Raw genomic sequence first — 25,417 nt, forward strand, 5'->3', positions numbered from 1 at the left:
AATGAAGTGAGCAGTGGGACATCAGTGAGGTGGCCACCAGCCTCTCTTACAGTATTCATTATTGTTAATACATGTTGCAAGCAAAATGCTAGGCTTTGGTCCTTGTAATGATTTCTTCTCCAAGAGATCAACCACTAACGCACATGGTGGACCATTTCAGCTGCTCTGGGCTTTGGGCCATGAAACCTTGATTCTAACTCCTCTTTGACTTTATCAGAGATTTGGCTTCATTTTTCGGTGCACCTATGATATGCCTCAGTAGCCTTACCAGGAAAATGTTATTCTAACTCCCTCCAAAACCAACAGCTCCTCTTAGAAGTTAGTTTATGTACAGAAGTGCCCCAGAAAGAGAAATGTTATAAATTCAAGATATAATTATTATTCTTATATAACAGCATTGGGCTGCTTCAATTACAAACCACACTTTCAAAATCTGTTAACATTCCCTTCTGGGAAAGCCCTTTTGCCCTTTAATATTATAAGCTAATCATGACAGTATAATTTCCGGAGCTCATATTTGTGGGAGGAGAATGGCTAGCCCCGGTGTGCTCAGTTATACGATGGCTTTCTCCTTCCTTTATCTCCTGAAACTACTGAGAGGCTCTAAACTAATTTCTGAAAGTATGTAGAGGTTCTTAGGAAAACCAGGAGAAGAGATGGGAACCCGAGCACGGCACTGACATCATTCTATGCTTGGCACATACAGCACTTTGCTGAAGAAATACTAACTGAACACACTAGTCTATTCTGAACTCTTGCTGGATTTAAGTAGCATTCTTAATTATAAGCAGGCTTGCTTTTCATCACTTACAGTCATACAATTCTCTGGTTTTTTAAATAAAAATATAATTTTTTATGGAGGTGTTCTCATCACTTACATTTTTAAGTACGTGCAAAATAAAATGGATTCTGCGTTGATCTCAAAACCTGCTTTTCATATGCATTTAAAAAAAATCCTCATCATAATCTCTGCAACTGGGTCAGCTTGCACAAAGATGCTCAGGGTAGCCACGAGCGCTTTCAGCACCCTGCAATCCTTGTAAGTGACACCTCATAATAGTGCAAATGAAGCATGGCAAGATGAGAAAATGAAGAAGAATGAACCTGGATAGTCAACCCAGCAGTTTTCAAAACACAGAGGGTAGGCTCGATTTTATTCCCTAAAATACACCATACATGATTTTTCTTTTACACATTCAAGCATTTACACTCCTTCCCCATTATGAGAAAAAAAAGGTTATGATTCCAAGAAATTCTAATACAAAAAACCAGGCTGGCTCATCTGTTCATCAACATATGTATGTTTTCAGGAGTCTCAAATTTTGAACTAAACCTCATTTACACCTGCCTTCATTTTTAGCTAGGGATTTATCGTATTGTCATTCACCTTTGCTCTTCCCCTTCACCCTCGTCTGTTAGGCTCAAAGATTATTTCCTTGTGGGTCCTTAGCCTAATTAGCCGAAATTTCAGGCAATTTACTTACCCAACAAATTCAACATCACCCATTTCTTACTAGGTTTCTTTTAAGCCACCACCCTGCCTGCCCTGCTCTCAGCCCCTCTGCATTCCCACCTACATCCCTCCATCCCCCCTCCCAGAGGCTTATTTCATCCGTAATGTTCCTTGATTGTTCTCTAGCCAGAGTTAATTCCCTCTGTTCAAGGAAGGAAAGGGATGAAGTATGAAAGATTCATGCCAGCTTTTATTTGGCGGAGGCTGGCTACTGACAGGTAAGTTTGTTACTCTGATTTAAAAAAAAAAAAAAAGGAATCAGAAATCTTCCTCCAGAAGTATGTTCAAGGAAGGTGGGGAGTTTCAAAAACAAATATGACCATACAACACAACCTTCAAAGGAAAGAGAAAGTTCTCTGACCCCAAAGAATAATACCAATCACTGCTCACATACAATTTTCTCCACTATCTTCTATCCTTTCCTTTTTTTCAATGATAGATGTGCCTAGTTTTTCATTCACATACAGAGACAATCACTGTATTCCGGAGGGAAAGAAATGTTTGTGAAGACCAGCAGACGGCGCCTGACTGGGGCAGGAGCTGCAGTGGGAAGGGGAAAGGAGTGCCGGCTCTGCGGCAGGGCCCCTCGGTGTTCTCCTCTCTCTGTTTCCCCAGGGCGCCCCCCATTTAGCTGCCTCAGCCCTCAGGAGATGCAGAGCCACAGAAAAGGAGAAGTTAATATGCATATGAGATGATTAGCCAAGCACTTCCCACTGGTACAATTAGACGCCCCACCTCCCTCGCATACCCCTGTCTGGCTCACCTCACCCACCCACGCTCTGTCTGCCCCTCCTGCACCCTGACTTGCTTTCCTCCCCCGGGACTCACACAATTTTGCACAAAGGCAGGGCAGTGGGTGAGAACGGCACCCAGGTCAAAGGAGCACCAAGGTCCTGGAATACTGTGAGCAAGTGGTGAGAACAGCAGAAACTCCTTGTGGTTACAGAGGGATCGGGCCTCTCCCTTCTTCTCAGCTAAGGGGAAGCCCAGGTGTGGGGCATCTCTCCTCTCTAGCCTAGCCACTCTGAACTAGAGAAAATTCCGGAGAGGGGCCTGAGCGAAGGAGGGGAAGGGATTCCTAGGACTCACATCGAGGTGTGTCTCTAAGCCACTCCTAAAGAGGAAGTGTCAGGAGGATTTGTTCTCTCTTCGGTTAGGCTAAGCTATAGCTTCTCCTATCTAACCAGGATTGTTTCCAGGTAGGAAGCCTGGCCCTGGGGAAGAGGGCCATCCTAGTATGAGCAGCGGCTGCTCTGGGGAGAATATTTACCTAAAGAGAGGGGTAAAGGATGTAAAGCTGAACCAAGTCTGAAAGAGGAAGGGGACCTGCAGGGAAAGGGCCATAAGGGATTTAAGTCTCCACAACTTTCACCCTGCCTTTTCAAGTAGCAGACTTGACTCTGGGACAGAAGAAACACTGGTAGTGGGAAAGACTCACAAAAACAGTTCAATGTTTATTTATTGGCCATTCGGGGAATCTGAAATAGGCACTTATCTGAAGATGAGAGGAACCTGGCCTTACATTGCTGGCTGCTCTGGAGAAGAAACCTACCAACCAAGGCTCTTCTCTACACTCTGCTCTTGACAAGGGAACCTGGGGTCAGAATAGTTTCTCTCTACTCTAACTTCTCCTCCAGGCAGACCTCCTGGCTTAGATCAGCTGGCACTGACCCACCTGTCCTCTCTGGGAAGCACTAAACTCTTGAGTAAGAAGGAATCAGGACCTCCCTCATCCCAAAAACCTTCAGACAAGATCTGTGGGGAGATGGGTCTGGGTAGCCAAACCATTCTCTGCTCTGTTTAAAAAACAACTCAGTCCAATCACCAAGAAAGAGAAGTGTATTTGTTTTGGGGTGGTGGAGTAAAGGCGATGGTGCTCAAAGGTCCTCTCCGAGCCTGGCAAGGGGCTGGCGGACACTGGAGAGGGTGCCTCGGTGACTCTCCTACCTTCTCCAATTAAGGGAAGAGGTGGGGGCAAAAGCAATTGGCAGCGTGCTGAGTGAGTCCTGGGACCAACCGCTTCACTGTCACTGCGGTCTGGGCACACTTTGAAGGAATGTGCAAGCTGGAACCTCTCCCTCCCCCAGGCCTGGGAAAATGGGCAGGAGGTGGGGCAGCACACACAGCACAGACAAAAGGTTCTGCAGAGCCCTCCTCTCTGTGGCGCTCAGGTCCCTCGGCTGCGCGCGGCGCCCCATCCGGCCACACCGAGTGACCTTCTGGCTAGTAACGCCCCCTTCCCGCGGGGCCCAGGCGCCCGGCCAGGGATGGTCCTTTAATAGGCGCCCACATCTTTTCTCCCGGCACCCCGACAAGAAACGCCCCTCCCACCCCTCACCACAAACACCCGCGACGCCTTCCCCCAGCCCCTTTCTATTGTCTTCAAAGAGATAAGTGGCTCCCACCAAACACACCCAAATGCACCTCCCTTCCTCGCGCTCCCATTTCTCTGAGCCTTAGGGGCCGAGAAGCGAGCGCAGGGTTGAAAGGGAGAGAGGGAGTAACCCGCGAGAACTTGGCACCTCAGACCCACCGTGTCCGCCTCGCAAGGATGCCGGTGATCTGTAGATTGCAATAGGCACAGAATGATGCTTGCTGCTGCCATGGAAATGGTGGATGTGGTGCGCTCCCAAACTGGACGCCCCCCATGCCACTCCTAGGAGGCCGCTGAGGGTGAGCGGGACTATCCAGAGCAGGGCCAGGCGCCCCCCTGCGCCGCCGCCGCCGCCGCCACCGCCGCCCCCGGGCGAGCCCAGCTCGGCGCCGCACCGGAGCATCCTCTGGTACATGGCGGGGCGCCCGCCGAGGGGCAGCCGCCGCGGGAGGCAAAGTTTGGGGCGCGGGGAGGGGAGAGGGCGCCGGGGAGCGGGCGGCTCCGGGTGGGCTGAGGGGCCGGCCACCTCACCGCGCCAGGGCACCCATCCTCTCCCTCCTTCGGACAGTCTTCTCGGGGTCCTGGAGTCCGCCGTGCCTTGCACCCCAAAGAATCCGAAACATAGCCGAGGCAAATGCAGCTGATGGGGGGCTTGTCCGGGAAGGCAGCCCCGGGGAACAGCGAGCGCGGAGCGAGCGGCTGCTCCCAGATTTCCAGGGCTCCAGGTTCTCGAGAGATACTCCCAAAGAGTTTCGGGCGAGAGTGCGTGCCGGGGGGTGGGGAGCGGGGAAATTGTTTAAAGCTCCTCCCGGAGGGTCCTCACTTCTACATGACAGCCATCCACCGCGAATCCACTAGGTAAATCCATTTAGCATTGTGTGTGGGGACTGGGGAGGCCACTTCGCCGGCCCAACCTCCTTTCAAGGGAGAAGCAGACCCCATGGAATCGAGGCACCCCTTCCCTCCATTCAGCCCCGGCCGGCTCGCCGGATCGCGCCAGCCTCCCCCGGGCAGCGCGCGGAGCAGCGGCGCGCATCGCCTGCTCCCGAGGCAATCTCCGCGTCCGCCGCCTCCTGACACTTACGCCCGGCGAGGGGTTCAGAGGGAAGAGTGCACCCTTATGAAGGAAGCGGGGATCGAACAGGGGAAAGGGAGCTGAGGAAAAGAAGAAGCAGACGAAGGAGGGCGGAGGGGGGAGAAGAAAAGAAAAAGAAAAAAGAGAAAAGAAAAGAAAAGAAAAACCACACACGCTGGCGAAGCGAGGGGCTCTATGCAAATCTGCAGTCTCCAAACAGCAAATCACGGAAGCTCGGATGCAATGCAGAGGACGAGCCTATGTAACGAGGGAGGCTGGTCTAGCTTCCCACAGAAATCGCCCTGCTTTGCCTCTCTCATGCATTCTCCACACATCAAAGGGACACGTGTACGGCGATGCGGGGAACACCTAAAAAGCAACTCTCCCTCCTCTGCCAGGTGATCCCTCCGTCTGAATTACAACGGCAAATGGCACCCTTCCCCTACCCCTACGGTTTAGATGTAACCAGTGTCTTGAGAGCTCTTAAAAGGGAAAGAATTCGGCTCTTTTTATTGGACCAAACTTGTTCTGCCAGGTGTTCAAACCCAATCTGCTAAATGTGGTTTGACACCATCTCTCAAGTATCAGTTTTGGTGATCTGTTAATTACACATATTACTCGTAACAAAGAGTCCTCGTTCCCACTACAATACCAGATCTCATATAAGGCAGTGGAAGTGCAGGGAACCAAAACACAGGAGGAGGAGGGGGAAAAAAAAACTGAGTGAATTTGGCAGCCAAGGAAGAGACAGAAAAAGAATGAAAGAGAGGAAGGAGACAGGTGGTAAAGAGGAGGAAAGCAGAAAGAAACAGTGTGAATGAGATTGCTTGTACTTCAAACATTTGGGGGATATTTAGGCACCCCAAGATCCCTAAAGCCCAGCTGTGATGGTGTTTTGAAAGGGTGGAGTTCTGCCTTTCTGTCACCCTTTCTTATAAGGAACATAGCAATAGGAAACAAATATTTCTAAATCTAATGCCTCCAAGGAAGAGAGGACATTTATATCCTGTGGGTGAAATGCCGCATCTTTAACTGAAAGCTGCATGTCCTAGATGAGAGACCAGCAAAGCCAACACACACCTAAGAGTAAAAATCTAGGACGGCAAGTGGAGTTGGCAAGGAGGACCATAGTCACTGGAGGCTAGCAGATATGATTCAGGACTATGACTGAAATACTTTCCTGGTACCCAAAAGATGATAAAAAACTATGACATGTCGAGTGGCTCAACATTTTTTGTCTTTATTTCTATTTAAAAACAGAGGAAAACAACTCTGATAAAGCACTACTTCTGCCAGGCTCCTCACTGTCTATATAATCCCTTAGATCAACACATACAAAGTCATGTATTGGGGGCAAAAAAAAGTAATACTAGGAGGATTTGACTCACATCAGCCACTCATGGAAGTGGTCATTTAGACTGTATATTGCATCCTACTTCATTCAGAGTCACCCTGGGACTCCGGTGGTCACTGTGTAACCACTATCCAGGGGCCAACAAATCAAATCTGTAGCAATCCAGCATCTCGCGTTCCTGTCAAGCTTATGTGATTCTACTAAAGAACAGTAATTCTTCAGTAGTTCACTGAATTGACATGGCTTAGCCATGCTAGAGAATGTGTTTTTATCTACTTAAATACACCATGTCTCCCAACTTCCCACAGCTGTTCAAAGAGCAACAGAACCCAAATTCAGCACCTTCCACTGTGTTCTGTTCCCACCCATATCCCCAGGCCATTTCCTCTTCATTTTGTTATTTTTTTAGCAAGTGTACTTTGATTCATTAGCCAAGGGGTGTGCATATTCATTTTTAATACATCAAGTAAGCTTCAAAACAAAAAGAAGAGGAAAATCATCCCAACAGTACGGTTTTACGATTCTAGGTAATATTCTGATTGTGACATCTTACAGTGTCAATACGGACAGAGCACTGGATTAGGAGGTAGGAAACCTGGGCTACATTCTCGGCCCTGCCATTTACTGGTTATGTCACATTAGTCACTTAGCCTCTCCCTGAGGCTCCGTGGCTTCCTTTATAAAATAGTCATGTTCCTATCTTTCTTAACAATCCCAGAGGGCAGGAAGGCTATAATGCAATATTTAATGTGAGAGTACTTTAAAATATATCAAATGCTCCCACAGTTGAGGCATTATGTCTCTCCTTCCATATGGGTCTAACATATTCAAGCTGGTTAGCGGGTACAGTTCTTCAGTTCCTTTCCATTGACTGGAAATGTAGAGCACTGCATTGTTCTCCAATACCCTTGTATATGATGTTGATCTGTCCTTGCCTCTCCAACCAGATGGTAGATTCCTGAAGGGGAGAGGAGTCAAGTCTTCATTTGTACTCCCTCAAGTGCTAGGCATATGTGAAATGTAAGTTAGCCTCTTGGTGCATACAGTCGAGTCTCATTATTCATTGTAGTTATGGTCTATAAAGTCACTACTGGACAATGAATTAGGGAACACTGAACCATTGCTCCTAGGCGTTGGTTCCCACGAACCTCCAGTCACAACACTTTCATCAACCGGTTAATATGTAACTTTGTTTTACGTGTTTTTTTCTGTTTAAAGACACCTTATTTAATATATTTGGGGTCTCACTAACACTGAACTCATCATCAACCTCACTATAATTCAAGTCTGAGTTAGGCTTAGGTAACATACCTACTTTCTCTGAAAGGCATACTACAGCCTTCTTATGCTTGGGAACATTAGACAGAACTTTAGCACTATGTTAAAGGGCCATTTTAAGCAGCAAAATCACCAAAACCAAAACCAACAAAAAACACAAATAGGTGGAAAACATGTCACTGAACAGAACACAAAAAGAGGACTTGTTTATAGCATGAGAGCTGACACAAGAAGGCGGTGGAGTGTTGCCTTGTTTGGCCTCTGCTGGGAGCTGGGTGTTAGGGCCTGAAATTTCTTGCCACTCTGTGCCTGTCTGTTAATGACCACCCTAGTGCCACTATTATTGATTTGGGAGTTACAAATTTTAGTGAAGATGTGAATTCATATCTGTGGATAATGAGGATTTACTGTATTTGTTACTCTCTTAAAAAACACAGAGAAGGATGGGGCTGGGACTTTGGAGAGTGATTTATATAAACTAAAGCTATAGGAGTAAAGTATAGAAGATTCTGAATTCAAGAGCATTCAATGAAGAAGAGGCTCTCCTGCCTGCCTTATATTGTCTCAGGCCTAGGGAGATAAAGGTAGGGTTAGGGAAAGGATAGGCTACAAATCTCGGTTTTACTGGAATCTCCAGAGCTAAAGAGGAAAGATTTACAGCTGCCTTGAAAGAAGACACTGTAGCTGCAGTTTTCAGGCAGGTGTCTAGGGCGCCTCTGTGATACCTAGGGGGTTCTGGGGTGAATGCTATAATACTGATGCTGCGACATTTGTTACAAATGGTTGTAATTTGGTGGAATAAGGAGGATTCTCTGTTGAAAAAGGGAAGAAAAGTCTTGTGAACAAACTTTTGCCTAATCTGGATGAACCAGATAAAGCGTGTGCTTACTTTTTATGTCTCTTCAGCTCGTCAGTCCTTGTGGCTGGAACTGCATTATTTAAAGGAAACTGAGGCAGCACCTGACAAACTGTTGTCAGCTGAGTTAGGAACTGGTTAGAGGAGACATGGCGCTCGGCTGCCTGTCATTTACTCTTAAATATTTCAGCATAAACAGTGTAATATAAATGTGTGTTAGTGTTCTGTGTCCCAGGAGAGTCAGCTGCCTTCATCCAGAATTCATGCTCCAATGCCTCAGCCAGAATCACAGAAGCCAGAGGTAGCATCTAGAAGCCTTGGCTATCATCATCTCCAATCACGATGTGGCTTTGCTCATTAATTACAACGTGTGTTGAAAAAAGGTGGTTATTTGCGAAATAAATGGCTTGTCAATTGGTGTAATGGAGGTTAGGAATGGGTTCTCTCGTGAAATTGTTAACATTTGAGATCAGTGGGTTAGCCAAAATATTTTACAGACATGCTTTGCTTTTACTTGAATAGAGTTTGTGAATCTAAGAGGTCATTCACCCTTTACCATAAGGAGCGATGCCACAATAATAGTAGTACTAAGAACTAACACATTTGTAACGGGCACAAATCTGAGAGCTATAAATGTATTCGTTCATTTAATCATCACAAAACCATAGGAAGTGGGTGCTACTTTTGATTCGTATCAGATCCTAATTCTGACAGATGATGAGCTGGTCGCTGCCTTATTTGCAAAATCTTTTCGTAAGACATTTTTCATGTCCCTAAGAGAGCCAAGAGCTGGAACTTCATCCACTTCCAGAACAGGCTATAAGATTTTGCGCCTACTTATTAATAAATGTTCGCTGCTGTAGCAGCAGTTGGCTTGCATTTCACATTCACTATGGCCCACACTTTGGGGACTCTTGGAAGAGTGGTAAATGCTCCCCTGCCTCTAACCACTGTGGCTACTGAGATCTACCAAAAGAACCTAATAGCTGTGCATGGAAAACTGTCCTAGGCCCATTCACAGCTGATCATTTGTAATGAACAAGAAGTCAGGTAGCCTACATTGGACGACAGTGTTAAGAAATGGGAGATGGGTCTGAAAGCTGAGGGGAGAAAAACAAAGGAAGGAAATGGAAGGAGAGAGAAGAGAGTGAGTAGAAGGGGGGGTGTGCAGAGAAATGGAAAAGGACAGGTCATTTCAAATTATTTTTTCATATTTCAAAAATCAACCCTTCTGTCTCAAGTAACAGGACGGTTGTCAGGCAGACACTTTCAACGTTTTCCTGTTTTCCTTAAACTTAATTGGAAATTCTTACAGCTCAGTATTAAGCTTTTTAAATAGAAAAGTAGACACTAAAAGCAGCAGAGGGGAAGTATATTAAAACCCACAGGCAGCACCAATCTTTTAAAAATTAAAAATGAGAAGAGTGTCAGTCTTGCATTTTGCATTTCTACTAATGTCAGCACAATGAAAAGGCAAGAAGACCCCACATATCCTTCTGTGTACATTTCTGAGTTGGGACTGAGAGAGAATAAAGAGGTAAAGGCTCAGGAGAGGGTATCATCTGTGAAGCTGTGGAGACAAACCTCTGACACTGTTTCCTTTCTGGGTTAGTGCAGGTCCCTGTGGGCATTCTGAGAGAGGATCTGAATAGAGAGCAAGAGCGGTGAGAGTAAAACCAAACCAAACCAACCAACCAACCAACCAACCAACCAAATGACAAAAACAAGAAAAAAAAATATGCCAGGGCTCAAAGCATCCCTGGAGGCCCACAGACGTAATAATGTCACTGGAAAGTCAGTTTCATTTATGACGTGTTTCCTTATCTGAACTGTTTCCTATCCTTAATCTCCCACCACACATAATCCAGTCCTAGATATAGATTGGTGAATTCTGTCAGGATAGCTATTACCTAGAACGTCCACATTGACATACCAAATGAGAGGGAGAAGGGGAGCCCAACATGATACCCAACTCACTCAAATTAAATTAAAGCCTGGAGGTGCAATTTGATTTGTAAAGCATGATTAGATTTATTCAAGCCAGGTTAGTTGTGTTTAGGGCGGAAGTGTTTTATGATCTCTCTCTCTCTCTCTCTTTTCTCTTGGCCTATTTAATAAAAAGTTCATGTATGACATCCTACCTAAATTTACTGGCTAGGCACTAAGGTGGGGTTATATATTCACTGCAACCGCATCTTTAAATGTTGGGGGGGTTCCTTGGGCATCAACCAATCATATGTCATTTTTAATCTCTGTCATCATAATTGTTTGTACAGTTATTTCAGCCAACTTGTGTTGCTGACACACTCTTCCATAGGTTCATGCTATGTGATGTGAATATATTCATAACACAGTGGGAGAACATGGGACTTGACTGCCAGACTGTGAGTTTGAGTTCATCATTACTATTCATTTGATGTTGCTTTTAATGGACCCTTGCCCCAGTTTCCTCACCTGTAAAATGATTATAACACAATGATTCTTGTAATGGAAGTGGAACAGTTTCTAAAGTATATTAAGCACTAAATACAAGTTACTGTCATTCGTTCATATGTACATGTTTTAGATCAGTGCTATAAACATAATAATGACAACGACCTGTAATGTGATTTTTTTAAGACTTATTTATTTATTTGAGAGAGAGAGAGAGAGAGAGAGAGAGAGTGCATGGGGGGAGAAGGAGAGGGAGAGAGAATCCTCAAGCAGACTCCCTGTTGGGTGCAGAGCCTGATGCAGGGCTTGATCTCAGGACCCTGAGATCATGACCTGAGCCGAAATCAAGAGTTGGCTGCTTAACTGACTGAGCCACCCAGATGCCCCTATAATGTGATTCTTAATGTAGCCCTATTTTAAACTCTTCCCTACTCAGTCTATAGTCCAGTTTGGCCATCTCCCCAGTAATCTCTTAGTCTCTGTGTCTATGTGGTACTCAAACTTTAGTGTCCTGGAGAATCACTAAAAGGATTTGTTACATCATAGATTGCTTTGCCTTTTTGATTCCCTTGCTATGTAGAGGTACTGACAATTTCCATTTTGAACAAGTGTCCAGATAATGCTTATATTGCAGGTCCAGGGGAACCAGATTTTCAGAACCACCACTCCATCTAAATGTCTAAGTCTTTGCCATAGGTTTTATTAACCAACACTGGGCACGTTTTCTAATTAAGCTCCTTACCAATAAAGTCGCCTTCTTAGCAGTGTACTCAACGTAGACAGTAGTGCTGCTCCCAGATCTCCTCTTGAAAGCATTCTTTAAAGACTTCAAGATGTCTACCGTCTAACCCTACATGTCTTCATCTCACACCTTTCCTTTACTCTGCTCAGAAAATAAATAAATAAATAAATAAATAAATAAATAAATAAATAAATAAAATTTAAAAATAACGAATTAATTGATTCTAAAAAGTTCTCTTCCATCTTATCTTTTGTATTTGAGCCCTTCTTCGGTTAGCCTGGCCAGAAGCTAGAGGCAGGAACTCAGACACTACACTAGCATTCAATTCTGACTCTATGAACTTATTAGCCACATGGCCTTATGAAGGTTGTTTAAACTCAGTTTTCTTACTTGTAAAGGGGTTTGATAATTGTAGGGTTGTTGCAAAGATTAAATGAATTGACAGATGTAAAGTACTTAGTGTCTGGTACCTAGTATATATATGTATTAGCATGTACTTAATTTTAACTTTTATTTACTTACCTACTTAATTTATTGAATCAATTATTCTTTTCTTTTATGACATGGGGAAATAAATCAGAAATGATGAGAATGTCTGTTTCCATATAAAACCTGACACTGGCTGTCCACATAGTCCATTACCATAAAACAAACAAACACACAACAAAAATACAAGTCCCTTTCAGGTCCTGTCTTATCAGGCCTCCCGTCTGACCAGCATGGGCTACAGGAAAGATCAGTGACCCAAACCGACAACCTAGAATCTCTCTGCCTGCACTCACCAGCAGTCTGTCAAGCAGATCCGTCACTGCAGAAGAAAGAAGCATGGGATGGTTGAGAATGGAGCTAGACTTGGCAAGACAACTATAAGGCAAGTTAGGGTGATATAAAAACTGACATATAATTTCCAATTCCCTAGCAAATATAGATATCCAAATCCAGAACCAGACATCATATACATATGATGAGTTCAATTCCCTGAATGCCCAAGCACTTAGAACATAAACCAATTCCATCTATCTTTATGAATATATGTTCTGGAATGTATGCTACCATTTTAGTTTGCAGAAAGGAATTTAATCATGCCATTTGAATTGAATCTCTAAATAGGTTTATTTGGGATCTATAATCTAATCCCTTTCAATTCAGGATAAACGTATTGGATTACCCATTTTGTCAAGAGTGATTTTTTTGTTATTAGTACTACAGTTAAGTTAGTATGACTATCTCATTACAAATACCTGTTTTCCAGGTAAAGTCCAAGTTCTTTAACATGGCATATTAAGCTCTTCAAAATTTGCCTCCACACTACCTCTAATTGTCTTTATCTCAACTTCTGTCACCTCCGCTACAAACATCCTTGGTTCCAGCCACAGAACTCTTCTTTTCCCAAAACACACAGCACACTTTTTCACTTTACCACTTTACCACTGCCCATGCTATTCCCTCAGTAAAAATGATCTTTTCTCCTTCCTTTCTCTCTTAATATCTCATTCATTCTTCTGTCAAATTTTAACACATATATCTCCGTTGGAACTTTTTCCAAACTTTGCCAGTTATTTGCTCCTTTCTCAAGATAGATTATCACAAATACCTAAAAAAAAAATACCTGGGATATGTAAAAAAGGATATTATTATTGTGCTGAATGAATAAAGTATCAAAGGAACTGGTTAAGTCTATCTCCATGTTTAGGAGTTTAAAATAACCAAAACCAACAGACAAAGGAAACAAATCATCTTCAATTTATCCTTACAGGCTTTCAGTTAGCTCTTTTATTGCCTAAAATATATAAGAAATTTAGGCTGAACTCTGATTTGAATGCTAAACAAATTGGTTTTGAAGAATAAGGGAATTTGTTGTCAAATTTTCTACTCATGCTATAAACAGATGTCTTTCTTTCTTATAATATGTAAAAGGGAGGGAAAAAATACCACCAAGCAAAGATGCTTGCTGCCAAGCTGAATTGCAGAGCAAACATTTACAGGCAACTTATAAATCCTTGAAAATAGGATTTTATAATGGAAATACTGGCACCATTTTAACTATAACCATTCAAATAATATCACCATAGCAGAATTTATAATCTAATATACTTGTTCTGGGATAGATGAGAGATTAAGCTACACGTGTCAGGAAAACTTTCAATGGCTCCATTCACATTGCATGATCATTCCACAGAGTTCAAATCTCTTGGAATAGTTCTTTCAAAATGAGTAGTATATGTCCCCAAACATTTATTCTTAAAAGACAGATTATATTTTTTATACTTGTATGAGAAATATATGACCTCCGAGGCATTTCAAAAAATCATTAATCATTGGTTGGTTGTGGGTTTGGGGTTTTTGTTTGTTTTTGGGGGGTTTTTTTGGTCTTCTTTCTCTTTCATGAAAGAATTACTTTGCTCAGATTTTCTCTGTTCTATTGCTGAGCTGATTCCCCCAGAGAACTGTGTGTTTATCTTGACAGGTGTTAGTAGATCTGCAGACCTCTGTGGAATTGTTCCTAGCTGCTTTGGGGTACAGTAGAAAACATCACATCTACAAACTAATGAACTTACCTTACTGCATTCTAAATAAAACAAACCACACAGCAAGTGAAATTAATCTACTAATGTCTTTCTAATGAAGCTTTCATTGGGCATATGGTGTGGTCTTCAATATTTAACACACGACAGTATTAAAGAAAATCTGATGGTTTTTAAAATGCATACCTGATGACTGCCTCATATATTATTTTCCAATGAACTAGTTTACCCTCATTTTACTTTAGGTACTTAATCAAAGTGATACAGGAAACATTTCAAATATTTTATATCCAAATGGAGAGAAGAAATAAATGTTCAATCTACCTTTACCCTTAAATAATTAAAACTAGATTTGCTGTTCTAATTTTTAAGAGCGGAGAAAGCTTTCAATTTTCTGTGCAATGTAAAGATTCACACACTAATAAAAATTAGGAGCCAAACATTGAGAATGAAACTACTTAAGTCCAATTCACAATGTCTTGCTTTAAAATAATTCTACCTCCTAGCACAGCAAGCACCAGCTTCAGCAGTGGTGAAAACTGGACACTTTAATGGGCAATGGGAGATCAACACCAACACAATCAGTATCCCTTCACTGTGGCAATGTTTTGATTTGTCATTTGTCAAGGAAATAATTTAAAGGATCTAGCAGGAAAAACTACCCCTGTCAAAAAATCCCCAGTTTTGGAGCATGTGCTATTCCATTCCATCTAATATTTATAGTACCATATAGAAGAGCCACAGGAAAGTCACATCCCCACTGTTACACTTGGCCAAAGTCCTAATTTCTCACTTCAGGTTCCCATGCAAATTATCTCTTGCTTTTTTGTCCAATTGAGACTTGAAGATCTTATCGGTCATGCATTTTACTGTTATTATTTAAATTTATTTATTTCAACTATTATTTACTGCCAACCAGTAAGAGGTAAGAAAACAGACATGGTAAGGGTGGGTCTTTTCTCCTCCCACAGTAGCAGCCAGAAACAGTATGAAAGCAATGGATCATGAAGAAAAGCAATTTCCTACTTGAGGGATTAGACAGTACCCTCTTTTGTACTGTTAAATCAAAGTTTTAGTTATTTTTTCAAGTAATACTGATTTTCTTCAATTTACATCAATAGTCTCTAGAGAAACTGCAAGAGACCCCCAAACACAGACCCTCTGAGGCAATCAATATAAGAGAGAGAAAGAGAAAAGAAAAAAAGAAAAGAAAACAGCTCTCCTTTATGTTGTACTGCTCTGAGCGCGTCTTTTATACAGCATGGGGGGAAAAAAGGAAAAAGAAAAAACAAACAAAAACCGAAACTGCTACACAAGCCAAAGATATTCAAGGAAGAATTTGAACTGTTATGTGAGGCCTTTTGCTTTTCTTTCCTCAGGAAAAATATAGGTGATTTATATTTTCAAGCAGCTCCCCTTTGCTAGCATTAGAAAATTGAAAACTATGTAAATTTCACAATTTTGTTTGCTTCACCTTTTAGGTTCACAAGAATATTAACCACTGCTATCAGTCAGTATTACATTCCGATTTGAGGAAATTTGTAGCACAAAACTGTACCCTGGAATATCATGTGAAAAATCTTAATTTAAAATGCATTTACATGCCAGGAGAAGTAACACATGCTTTTAAATAGTAAGGGCAGGGGTGCCTGGGTGGCTCAGATGGTTGAGCGTCTGCCTTTAGCTCAGGTCATGACCCCAGAGGCCTGGGATCGAGCCCCACATCAGGTTTCCTGCTCAGTGGGGAGCCTGCTTCTTCCTTTACCTCTGACATTCTCTTGGCTTGTGCTCTCTGGCTCTCTATTTCTCTGTCAAATAAACAAATAAAGTCTTTACTAAATAAGCAAACAAACAAACAAACAAACAAATAAGTAAATAAAAAGGGCAAATAATAATTCCACATATAAAACCTGGGGGAGAAAACTCAATGAGCCTGTTTTCACAGATTGCCTCCCCCCCATTATTTGAGGTTTATTGCTTATAGGAGTCATGTTTGAGGAAGTTGCATATTTTCTATGCTGAAAACTGTCATGTCATAATAATTAAGAACAAAAAGTCCCATAACTAAAGAATGAAGTTGTGATAAAACCTTATCATTTATTTTAACTTATTCCTCGATTGTCCAATTTTATCTGCCTAGCATTCTACCCTTCATGCTATTAGCAGATACTTGAGGCACAGTGGTTGATTAGTGGACAAAGCTCTAGCTTTTATTTTAATTGCCGTACTTCTCTCTCTCTCTCTCTCTCTTTTTTTTCCAGTTTGTCGAAATAGGATGCTATTAAGGCATTTTTAAAAACTCTACAGCCCATGGAGACATGAAGAGCAAGAGAAGAAGTATATTAACATAGAAGATATTTTCCGTTTTATGTATCACTGGAGTAATATTTTCTAAATTTGGTGGGATAGTCTACTGTATAAACTAGGAAATTATTTATGAAAATTAAAGGGATTAAAAACTAGACACAGAAACCAAATTAGAAGAGTACAGATCTATTACAACCCAGCAGAATAAGATTTGTCTGTTGCAATCAAATAACCTTAGATAAAGGTTGAAATAGTTCAGCATGGCTGAGATAAGTAGGATTTGGAGGGATGAATGATATTTTCACCAGCGCAAATTACTCAACCCAATAATAAAATGATAAAAACTGGTTAGTTGGGCCAATGAAGTTTGAATTCACTGGGCTTCCAGGAATGGGAATTAAAAAAGCAAAACAAAACAAGAAAAACAAAACAAAATGAAAGCAAGACTTAGATTGCTGAGAGGTCACAGAACGGAAAATATGTTGTCATTTTCCAGATAGTATAAAAATATGATTTGGAATAAGATTCACATCTAGCACTAAAGAATCCTATGGTTTCTCATGACTCACTAGGCAGTATCTATACAGGAATACCAAGATTCCTTTTACAAATTGGTGACTGCTCAATTCTAGTTTTTTGGGGGGCAGCCCAGTCCTTGGTTTGCTGATCAAGCTATGAGTCTAGAATAGTAGATGTAGCAGACACTTACAGTTTGGTACGCAGTATCTATTTTGCCTTTTCCCTGGCAAATTGAACCAATTGTTTTTTGGGTAAAGGGGGAATAAAGTACGTAGGATAACAATATGCCCCACTAAAAATACTTGTTTTCCCAAACCCCCTTACACTCAGAGTGCCTCTGTGACCCAGTTAATCTTCAGGAAATGTACGCAGAAGTCATTGGGAATGGTTTTTTTTAAAAAGTCAGACTTGGGTAGCATGTCCCTTGAGGCTTTTTGCCACAAAACCTTATTCTTCCTGCCCTGGATGAGGATTCAGTGCCGATGGGAAATACCCATTCGGAGACCATGAGGTCAAAATGACACTCCGAGGATAAGGAAACCAGAAGACAGAAGGAGCCAAAATACTTGATGATTTTCCTGCAGGGGTTTCACTAGCCCTGTGTCATCTAATTCCGGACTTCTTCCTAGATCTGAAAAATAAACCATCTGATATAAGTCAGGTTATCGGTTTTTGGAAGCTAAATGCATACCTAACATATAACTCATTTCTTGGAAGGATGATTACTTATATGAGTAAGTCAGCCAGCCACCCTGGGCTATAGGAGAGCCATTTATCCTTAAGCAAAGTAGGTGACATACTGCCCCAGAACTAATATTAAAGAGTCAGAATATGCTTTGGGTTTCTTGAGAACCACATGCATTGTTTAAAGTCAAGGCAGCTGCTTTAATACAGGAGCCCATTAAAGATGATAGTTGGGAAATAAAGCTATCCAACGCCCTTAAACAAGAAGAAAATGCCATTTAGTAAAGAACGTTATGGACCTGATGGGAAATTTTTTTTTCCCTCCCCTCCCTGAGCATGCCAGGAAAAAGGAAGAGAACGTTCCATTTCTTAGAGTTAGGGAATTAGAATCTGCAGAAGACACATAGAACCAGGGGGTCTCTGAAGTGGGTTAGGTTTATCAGTAATAAACTCATCTTTCCAGGCAATGCATCTAACTGTGAGTAGGCTGGTATATATTTATTTGCTATTTGTTCATCAATGTATCTAATAATTTATTTATCCAACACATATTTACTAAGCATCAATTCCATAGTAGGATCTGTACCAGGCCCTGAGCTCATCCAGAAAGAAGCAATTAGGGGCCTGGTTCTAGTCGAGGAAATGAGTCCTCGGACTTATGGCCTCCTTATCTTGAGCTGGGGTGATCCCAATACCCTCTTGAAGTCTGTGAAACGATGATATGTACGTTGTGACTTAGAGAACTTTCCCTGTGGATGGAATCAAATTGGAGCTGAAGGGGTGTTCTTACTTCAGCTAATACAGTTTCATACTCAGAGAGTTTCAAAGCAGTAATGCACACAACTCAGACATGCTTATTGACCAGGTGCTTACCACCTATTTGGCAAATGCTGTTTATGAAGTTTTTAAGAAACAAATATTGATCCAAACAATTCCCTTGCATTTAATATTCTGTCATTCTTCAAGGCCACTATTAACTTTGATGTACACATGCAATTACTTGTCTGTTTAAAGAGTTTCAATTGCCCTAACTCTTGGGCACCGCACCATGATTAAGTGCATACAAGCAACAAGTTGTTGACTCGGGCAGCCAGAAAACCACTGTGGCCTGAGATCGATGGTTATATTACCTACCAAAGAATGTCTCTGTCATTACTTCCTACTGTCCTCCAAAGTACAGATAAGAAGTTAAAGCCGGGCTTTATTTTTTCTTCTGCATACGTGTTCATGCAAATGCAAATAAAAATTATCTAGGAAGACTCCCAGAGGGCCTACAGAGGAATGAAGATTGTTTCAATTATTATAGAGTTCATAAAACACATCTTCAACTGGCAGGGCATCCTCTTCATCAGACTTCCATATGCTTCAGAGCAGGAAAAATGAACAAGCATAAATGTAAAATCCTGCACATAGGTTTGAGAAAATAAACAGCATAAACACAGGATGAGGAAAACCTGATTGTAGTTAGTATAAAAAGAAGTAGGGAATTGTCACTGAACAAAAATGTAAAAATAGACAACAATTTGACACAACTCTTAAAAAGACACTTGCATGAACTAAAATCAAGCATGCAGTTCATTTCTCTGAACTTTACTTAAAATACATATGGGGTACAATTGGACATGCTGGGTGCCCCATTTTAAAAAATACATTGAGGGGCTCCTGGCTGGCTCAGTTAGTGGAACATGTGACTCTCAATCTCAGGGTGTGAGCTTGACCCCACACATTGGACATACAGTTTACTTAACAAAAAAAAAAAAAAAATTATATATGTATATATATATATATATATATACATATATATTATATGTATATAAAAATACATTGACAAACAGAAGAGCGACCAGATGCTCAGAGGAGCCATATTCAGTCAGGTGTAGCAGAGACAAGTGGAGATAATTATAGACATCCTCAAACACTTGTAGGGTTTTCATACAGAAGAAATTCCTTATGAATATATTCTTTATTGGCTTTGTAACTAGAGGAAGGGCCAACAGGTGGAAACACATTCTTTAGGAAGAAGATATTAGTGCTCAAATAAGTGAAGTTTCCAGAAAGAACTGTCTAGAAACTGGGGATTTGGAACTAATTTGCATTCCCACAAGGGAATTTCTGATTTATTCCCCTGTCCTGGAATCTTGCCTGTGAGTCTTTCCTTGGATAAGCAAATGATGAAGCTTGTGAGAAATGATAAAAAGAACTTTAGATCTAATAATTAGCCAAGGAAACCAAGAGTAGACTCCTATGTAAGAGTTGCTGAGAAAGAACACAAAGGCCACCCTCTGATGTATTTGCCTATACCCTGGCCAGGCACATTAACTCATCCCCAAGTACCTTCTTGGGGAGCTAGGTAACTAACCACAGGAAAGTAGACTTATGTTTATTATCTTAGATATTTTCAATCATGTGTCTTTAGCTCCAGGGAAATGTGTCCCACGTTCCTCTGAAAGGGGTAAGGGAGGGGAGTACCATAATACGTATAAGACAAATAAAATAATTCTAACATTAAGAAATTGAGACTGTATGTTTCCCAGTTAGGAAGCCTAAAAGTAAGTAGTCTAAGGGGAAGAGAAGAGATCTCATTGGAGAACATAGAAGGGCAAGATCATAATGATCTGAGAAAAAGGTGGGTAGTGAAGAAATCTCAGCAACTGCAGACAAGAGGGAATGAGGACACATGTAAAATAAACCATACAAGCAAATTAGCTCATCATATATTATGTATTTTCTATGTATTTTCCATTGGACTCTTCTACAATTAGACTGTACCATCCAAATGACGAATTTCTAAGTTTCTTATATGCACTCTATTTGATCATAAGCATAAAGAGTTTTATCAGTACTCACATTAAACTTGAATTCTTATCCTTTTGTGCCATATCACCTGGATAGATCTTGCAACATGTTAAACACACCCTACAGTTCCAAGTAAATAGGCGCAAATAAATTAAAATAGCAAGATGTTATTTGTCTTCAGTATTCTGGTAGAATTGATGCACGCCTACCTTACACACTTTTCATTGGAAAAAGTAGCCAGTTTTTTATGTTCTTTATAACTTTGGACTATGATTGCCCTCCACGACATCTCCTATGGTCTCAAACCCTCACATATCTGAAGCTAATTGGCATTTCTATAGTGGGGGATACGGAAATAATCACTGACCCAAAGCTCCCACAGGATTTGCTATTTGACGTGGTGACCAACATCTCCTCCCACCCATTTTTGTGAGCTGATGCTTCCTAAAAGTACACAGACCGATCATGATCATCATCTCCCAGCACTGTAGTGGAGAAAAATGGGGGTGGATCACCGAATCAGTGGAGAGGAGGTTGTGTGTGAACTGAGCAAATTTGAGAATGCAGATAAAATACCAAAACGGTGACATAAAGTGAGTAAGGACCATGCCTAATGGGCAGAGATAAACATATCTTTTGAGAAAAGATATTTATTCTATTTATTGAAGATATTTATTCTATTCATGTGCTAACTCTTCCAAAAAGACTCTCTGTCCATTCTCATGCTCTGTTCACTTATCTTTGGTGCCATTTATGTGACACGATGTCAGCTACCACGTCGTGTTTTCCATCTGTGTGTACAGACATTGTCTCTCCAGCTATACTGCAGCCCCATTAGAAGGTTCGTGTCATAAGCTGCTTTGATTCTCCATTTCATAAGCAGGTTTTCTTTAAAAATGCAGTCTGCTGCCCACTTACAGTACTTAGCATGAAAGCACAATTTAAAATTGTACTTCACCCCGGATTTACTGAATTTCTGGGGATGTGCTCGGGAATCTGCACTCTTAACAGGAGACTGGAGAAAACTGGCGCTCACACATATTCGCCAGCCAAAGGCCTTGCACAGAGCAAGTGCTTGTAAATGTCTAGTACTGCTTTTAAGATAATGCTTTCTGGCATGTCCGTATGTATTTATGAGAAACAAAGAAATGCTGATTTGCTCAGGGTGTCCTCTGTCTGCCACTAGATAGTAAATGCCTTGAGAGTTGATGTCCTGCCCGGATGGTTCTTTGTATATCCTTTTACTTTTTTTCCTATAGCATTAGGCACTTCCTAGAATGCCCCATAAATGTTTATGAGAAGAAGAAGAAAGAGAAAGGTGAAGGAGGAAGAATAGGGACAAAAAAAGGTTGAATTTATAGCTGGGAAGCATAGATGGGGGGCTATTCAAAAACTCCTTTACTTTGATGAACTGGAATTCAAAAGTGCTAATGAAGTTTCTACTTAATCCTTTTGACTGAATTCCTTTGCTCTACTCTTGCTAACACTGAGAATTACCTGTATCATATTTTTGAGACTACTAAAGACAGCTTTATCTGAAGATAGACCATACTAGAAACAAGTAGCATAAAACAAATACGTGCTGTAATAGTAAGACTATATGGATCTCTATTTCCCTTCTTAAAATTGATTTAAAGACAATCATTTCCATTTCTATAAGCACGTGCATGTTTGTATATATAATTACTTCACATGGATAAACTCAGCAATGATCCCTGCCAATTAAGGGCAGTGTTAATGAGCTGTAAGATGGACTCACCCAGTCACCCAAGCCTTTCAATTGTCTTTTATTACAAAAGGCATTCCTCCTCTTTAACTCAGGTCTAACTCCCACACAAACCTTCTGTGCTCTTATTTTATTCTTACAAATAGCCAAAAGTCAAAATTGGAAATTGACTTAAGAACATGTTGTTTATGTCCACGACAAGAGAAATGAGGATTTATTGCCTCCATTCTTCAGGATTCAGTTTTTTGAATTGTAAAAAGACCCCTGTTCTCCATTTCCATTCCCTCCAGAAAATGGGTCCTATACTCAAGAGTTACTTTCTAATAAAATCAAATATTTTATTATTTTTTGAGAATGGAAGGCTCTATCTACATTAAACATCATCTAATCATGACACTTAATTATGATGATTCTATGGCCTAGCTGGGTTATATGAGTTACTCAGAGTTGGAAAGTGAATTAAATTACAGACCAGATTCTTATCCTGGGATCTATGAATAAACTTCAAGGAGACCAAGAACCTTCAAATTGTATGCCAACTGTGTGTACACATACGTGCATTTTTATGGAGAGAGGATCCATCATTTTATCAGACTCTCAAAATATTCCTCAATCTAGCTGGGATAGTCACTGTTGGAAATGAAATTACTACAATATTTTTTAGACCTAAAGAAGGAAAGAGTTGAAGATCATATAACCCAAACTGACAGTCAATATCAGCCTTATACTATTTCTGATGGAGAGCATGCAACCTCTGCGTGGGATCCTCGGACACTAATAACTCACTACCGCTCATATTAGCATGGCTCAAAGCTCTAGCCATTAGAAAGATATTCGTATCTCCATACACTTTCCTTCTGATATTTTTTCACAAAGGTCCAAGTACTGCCTTTTGGAGCCACAAAAATCAAAGCCATTTTTTGGTTACTCAGAATGCCTTTCAAATATTAGAAGATGACAGGTGTAGTACCTTGAACCTGTGCTTCTCTGGTCAGAAGAGCCAAGATCCCTCAGTATTCTAGTTGCCTTTTTAGACTCACAGACATATAGAGCTGGAAGGAACACATTTCAGCTTGTCGATTTTCTGTAATAAGCCTGTAACCCAAAACTGGAAACAACATTCCACTTACGATCTGACTGTCCATGAATATCTCTTTCTGGTGGGTATTTTGCCTTTTTATTTTATTTTATTCTTTTTTTCCCCAGGAGGATAATAATATTTTACTGTATAACTGGGAAGATCAGGGGCTAACGCCTTTTCTAGAAGTTTCCCATCTGAAACAAACACAGCAAGAGACACACTTGGCCATTCAGACCAACTCTAGATAGCTACATTTCCTATTTTAATATAATGATGTGTACTTAAATAAAACACGTGCAATATCCAGAAGAGAAACATTACACACTCTTACTTTATACGGAAAATCTAGCAGTTTTTCCACAAGCTGAGTCAGAAACAAAGAACAGAACACTTCAGATTTATAAAAGAAAAGAGTAAAGATGGCTTGGAGTATAAAGCTTTTCCATTTCAAGTGTTAGAAAAATTTTCTTCAGGTACTTGTTTTAAAAGTTCCAAAGAACAATTTCTCTCAATGTATATTGACAGCCCAAACTTCAGTGATGTCGTGACAATCATGCAAATAACTTAAACCTAATAAATGGTCAAGACAAAAGACTCAGTCCCTTTTTCCCATTCCCATATTGATTTTTCACATCTTTATTCCTCAAAGACTTATGAGGAGCACTAATCCTACCAAATGCTCTATGAAGATAAAATACCTATAGCTAAGTACGTTTCAAAAATATCCCCTGCCATAAGTGCTTCTTTGTGATTCCAACTGCAAGTTACAAATTTCAGGCTCCAAGACCTTCCCTTTCTGAAAACACCAATGTTGCTCAAAACACACTTTGGGTAGTAGGGTATCACAAAGGTCCCAGTAATCAGATTTCTATCAAATCTCCACTTTATTCTAATACCTTAACGAGTGTGAGTGTGCACTTTGGGTGAGTGAGACTTGTAAGTCTATACTCTTCTTGATAGATCCTTCTCTGCCTGGCTCCTGGTGAGATCCAACAGTCCCTAAACAACAGTGAGGTCCAAAGTCTTTTTTCGCCTCCCATGTACGGAGATGATGGCCCTGGGACCAGGCTAGACACTGATGATATCCCTCTTCCATTCCTGGCAGCTAAATGGCTAAGTGAACTCACAACTCCCCCAGCTCTCAAACTCTTACTTACAGAAAGATGTAAAAAGTGTAGTGATAAAGATTCAGATTTGTGAGGGAGATTTTACTTAGGCCTCTGGTCAATGCTGGGTGCTCTAATTTGATTTTTTTAGAGAAGTCTAAATTGAAAGAATTTAGGTACGCATTTTGTATTGTTCTCTGAGAGTCCTAGGAGAGAAGAGAGTCCTGGATGGACTGCATCCGAGACGATTCTAGGCTTGGCTATCATACCATCAAAACAGTACCAAAATTATGATGATCATTTATTTGTTTGTTTTGTTTTAAATCCCTACATTTTTAGACATTCAAATGGAGGTATTTGCAGGTAAATGAAGTGATGCCCTGGATTTACTTCAAAATCATCTATCGGGAGGGTAGAAAGGGAAAGGGTTGAGGTTATAGATAAAACAGTACTGGCCTATAAGATAATTGTTAGAACTGGATGACGAATGCCGTTGGATTCTCTTTACTTACCTCTTTTCTTTATTTTTGATTGTTATATTCTGTGATTAAAGTTAAATAGTAATAATAAAGCACTGAAGTCCCACATACAACTGCCAACTCCAATAAATAAACTGAGACATGAGTGGAAGCACTGGGGAGTTTTTGCCAAGTGGTCAAGGCATTCACTACTGTAATAAATAGTTTCTGCTGAGGCTATTATTATCAATTGCAACACCCATAAGCACATGGTATTCCTGGGCACATTCTCTTTATTTGAGGGATTGATCCCACATGACAAAAGAGAAAATATTAAACTCACCAGAAAACTATGTAATTACTGATTGCATGGTCACCTTCATAGTACGAGAGTTGTAATAGTCAATAGCTGATGGAGAGTTAAGAATCACATTCAATATTTTGAAACTATATTCCTAAAATCCATATTTTGTGGATTGCAAATAATTCCACTTTGGATACAAGCAAATGCAACAAGTTTCTGTGAAAGCTTTTCAGAGGCTTCCTTTTGACAGATTTCTTAAGTTATGGAATGCAGCCATCAGCAGTCT

At 40.9% G+C, this 25,417-nt stretch overlaps 1 protein-coding gene across 3 annotated transcripts in view; it reads right to left on the bottom strand.

Moving 5' to 3' along the window:
• The window catches only part of LOC113245852 (neurexin-1-beta), an 819,012-nt gene that overhangs the window by 404,267 nt on the left and 389,328 nt on the right, over positions 1-25,417 (bottom strand). The window contains exon 1 of one of the 3 annotated variants that reach the window (XM_044378172.3): positions 4,047-4,667. The exons of 1 other annotated variant lie outside the window; for it this stretch is intronic. In XM_044378172.3, coding sequence (XP_044234107.1) covers positions 4,047-4,302 — 256 coding nt within the window. In that variant the 5' untranslated portion in view covers positions 4,303-4,667. Of the gene's footprint in view, positions 1-4,046; positions 4,668-25,417 lie in introns of those variants that run through there. One more of the 3 variants, XM_044378170.3, reaches the window with a different exon arrangement.

The sequence above is a fragment of the Ursus arctos genome, unplaced genomic scaffold (assembly GCF_023065955.2).
Source record: "Ursus arctos isolate Adak ecotype North America unplaced genomic scaffold, UrsArc2.0 scaffold_8, whole genome shotgun sequence".
Classification (NCBI taxonomy): domain Eukaryota; kingdom Metazoa; phylum Chordata; class Mammalia; order Carnivora; family Ursidae; genus Ursus; species Ursus arctos.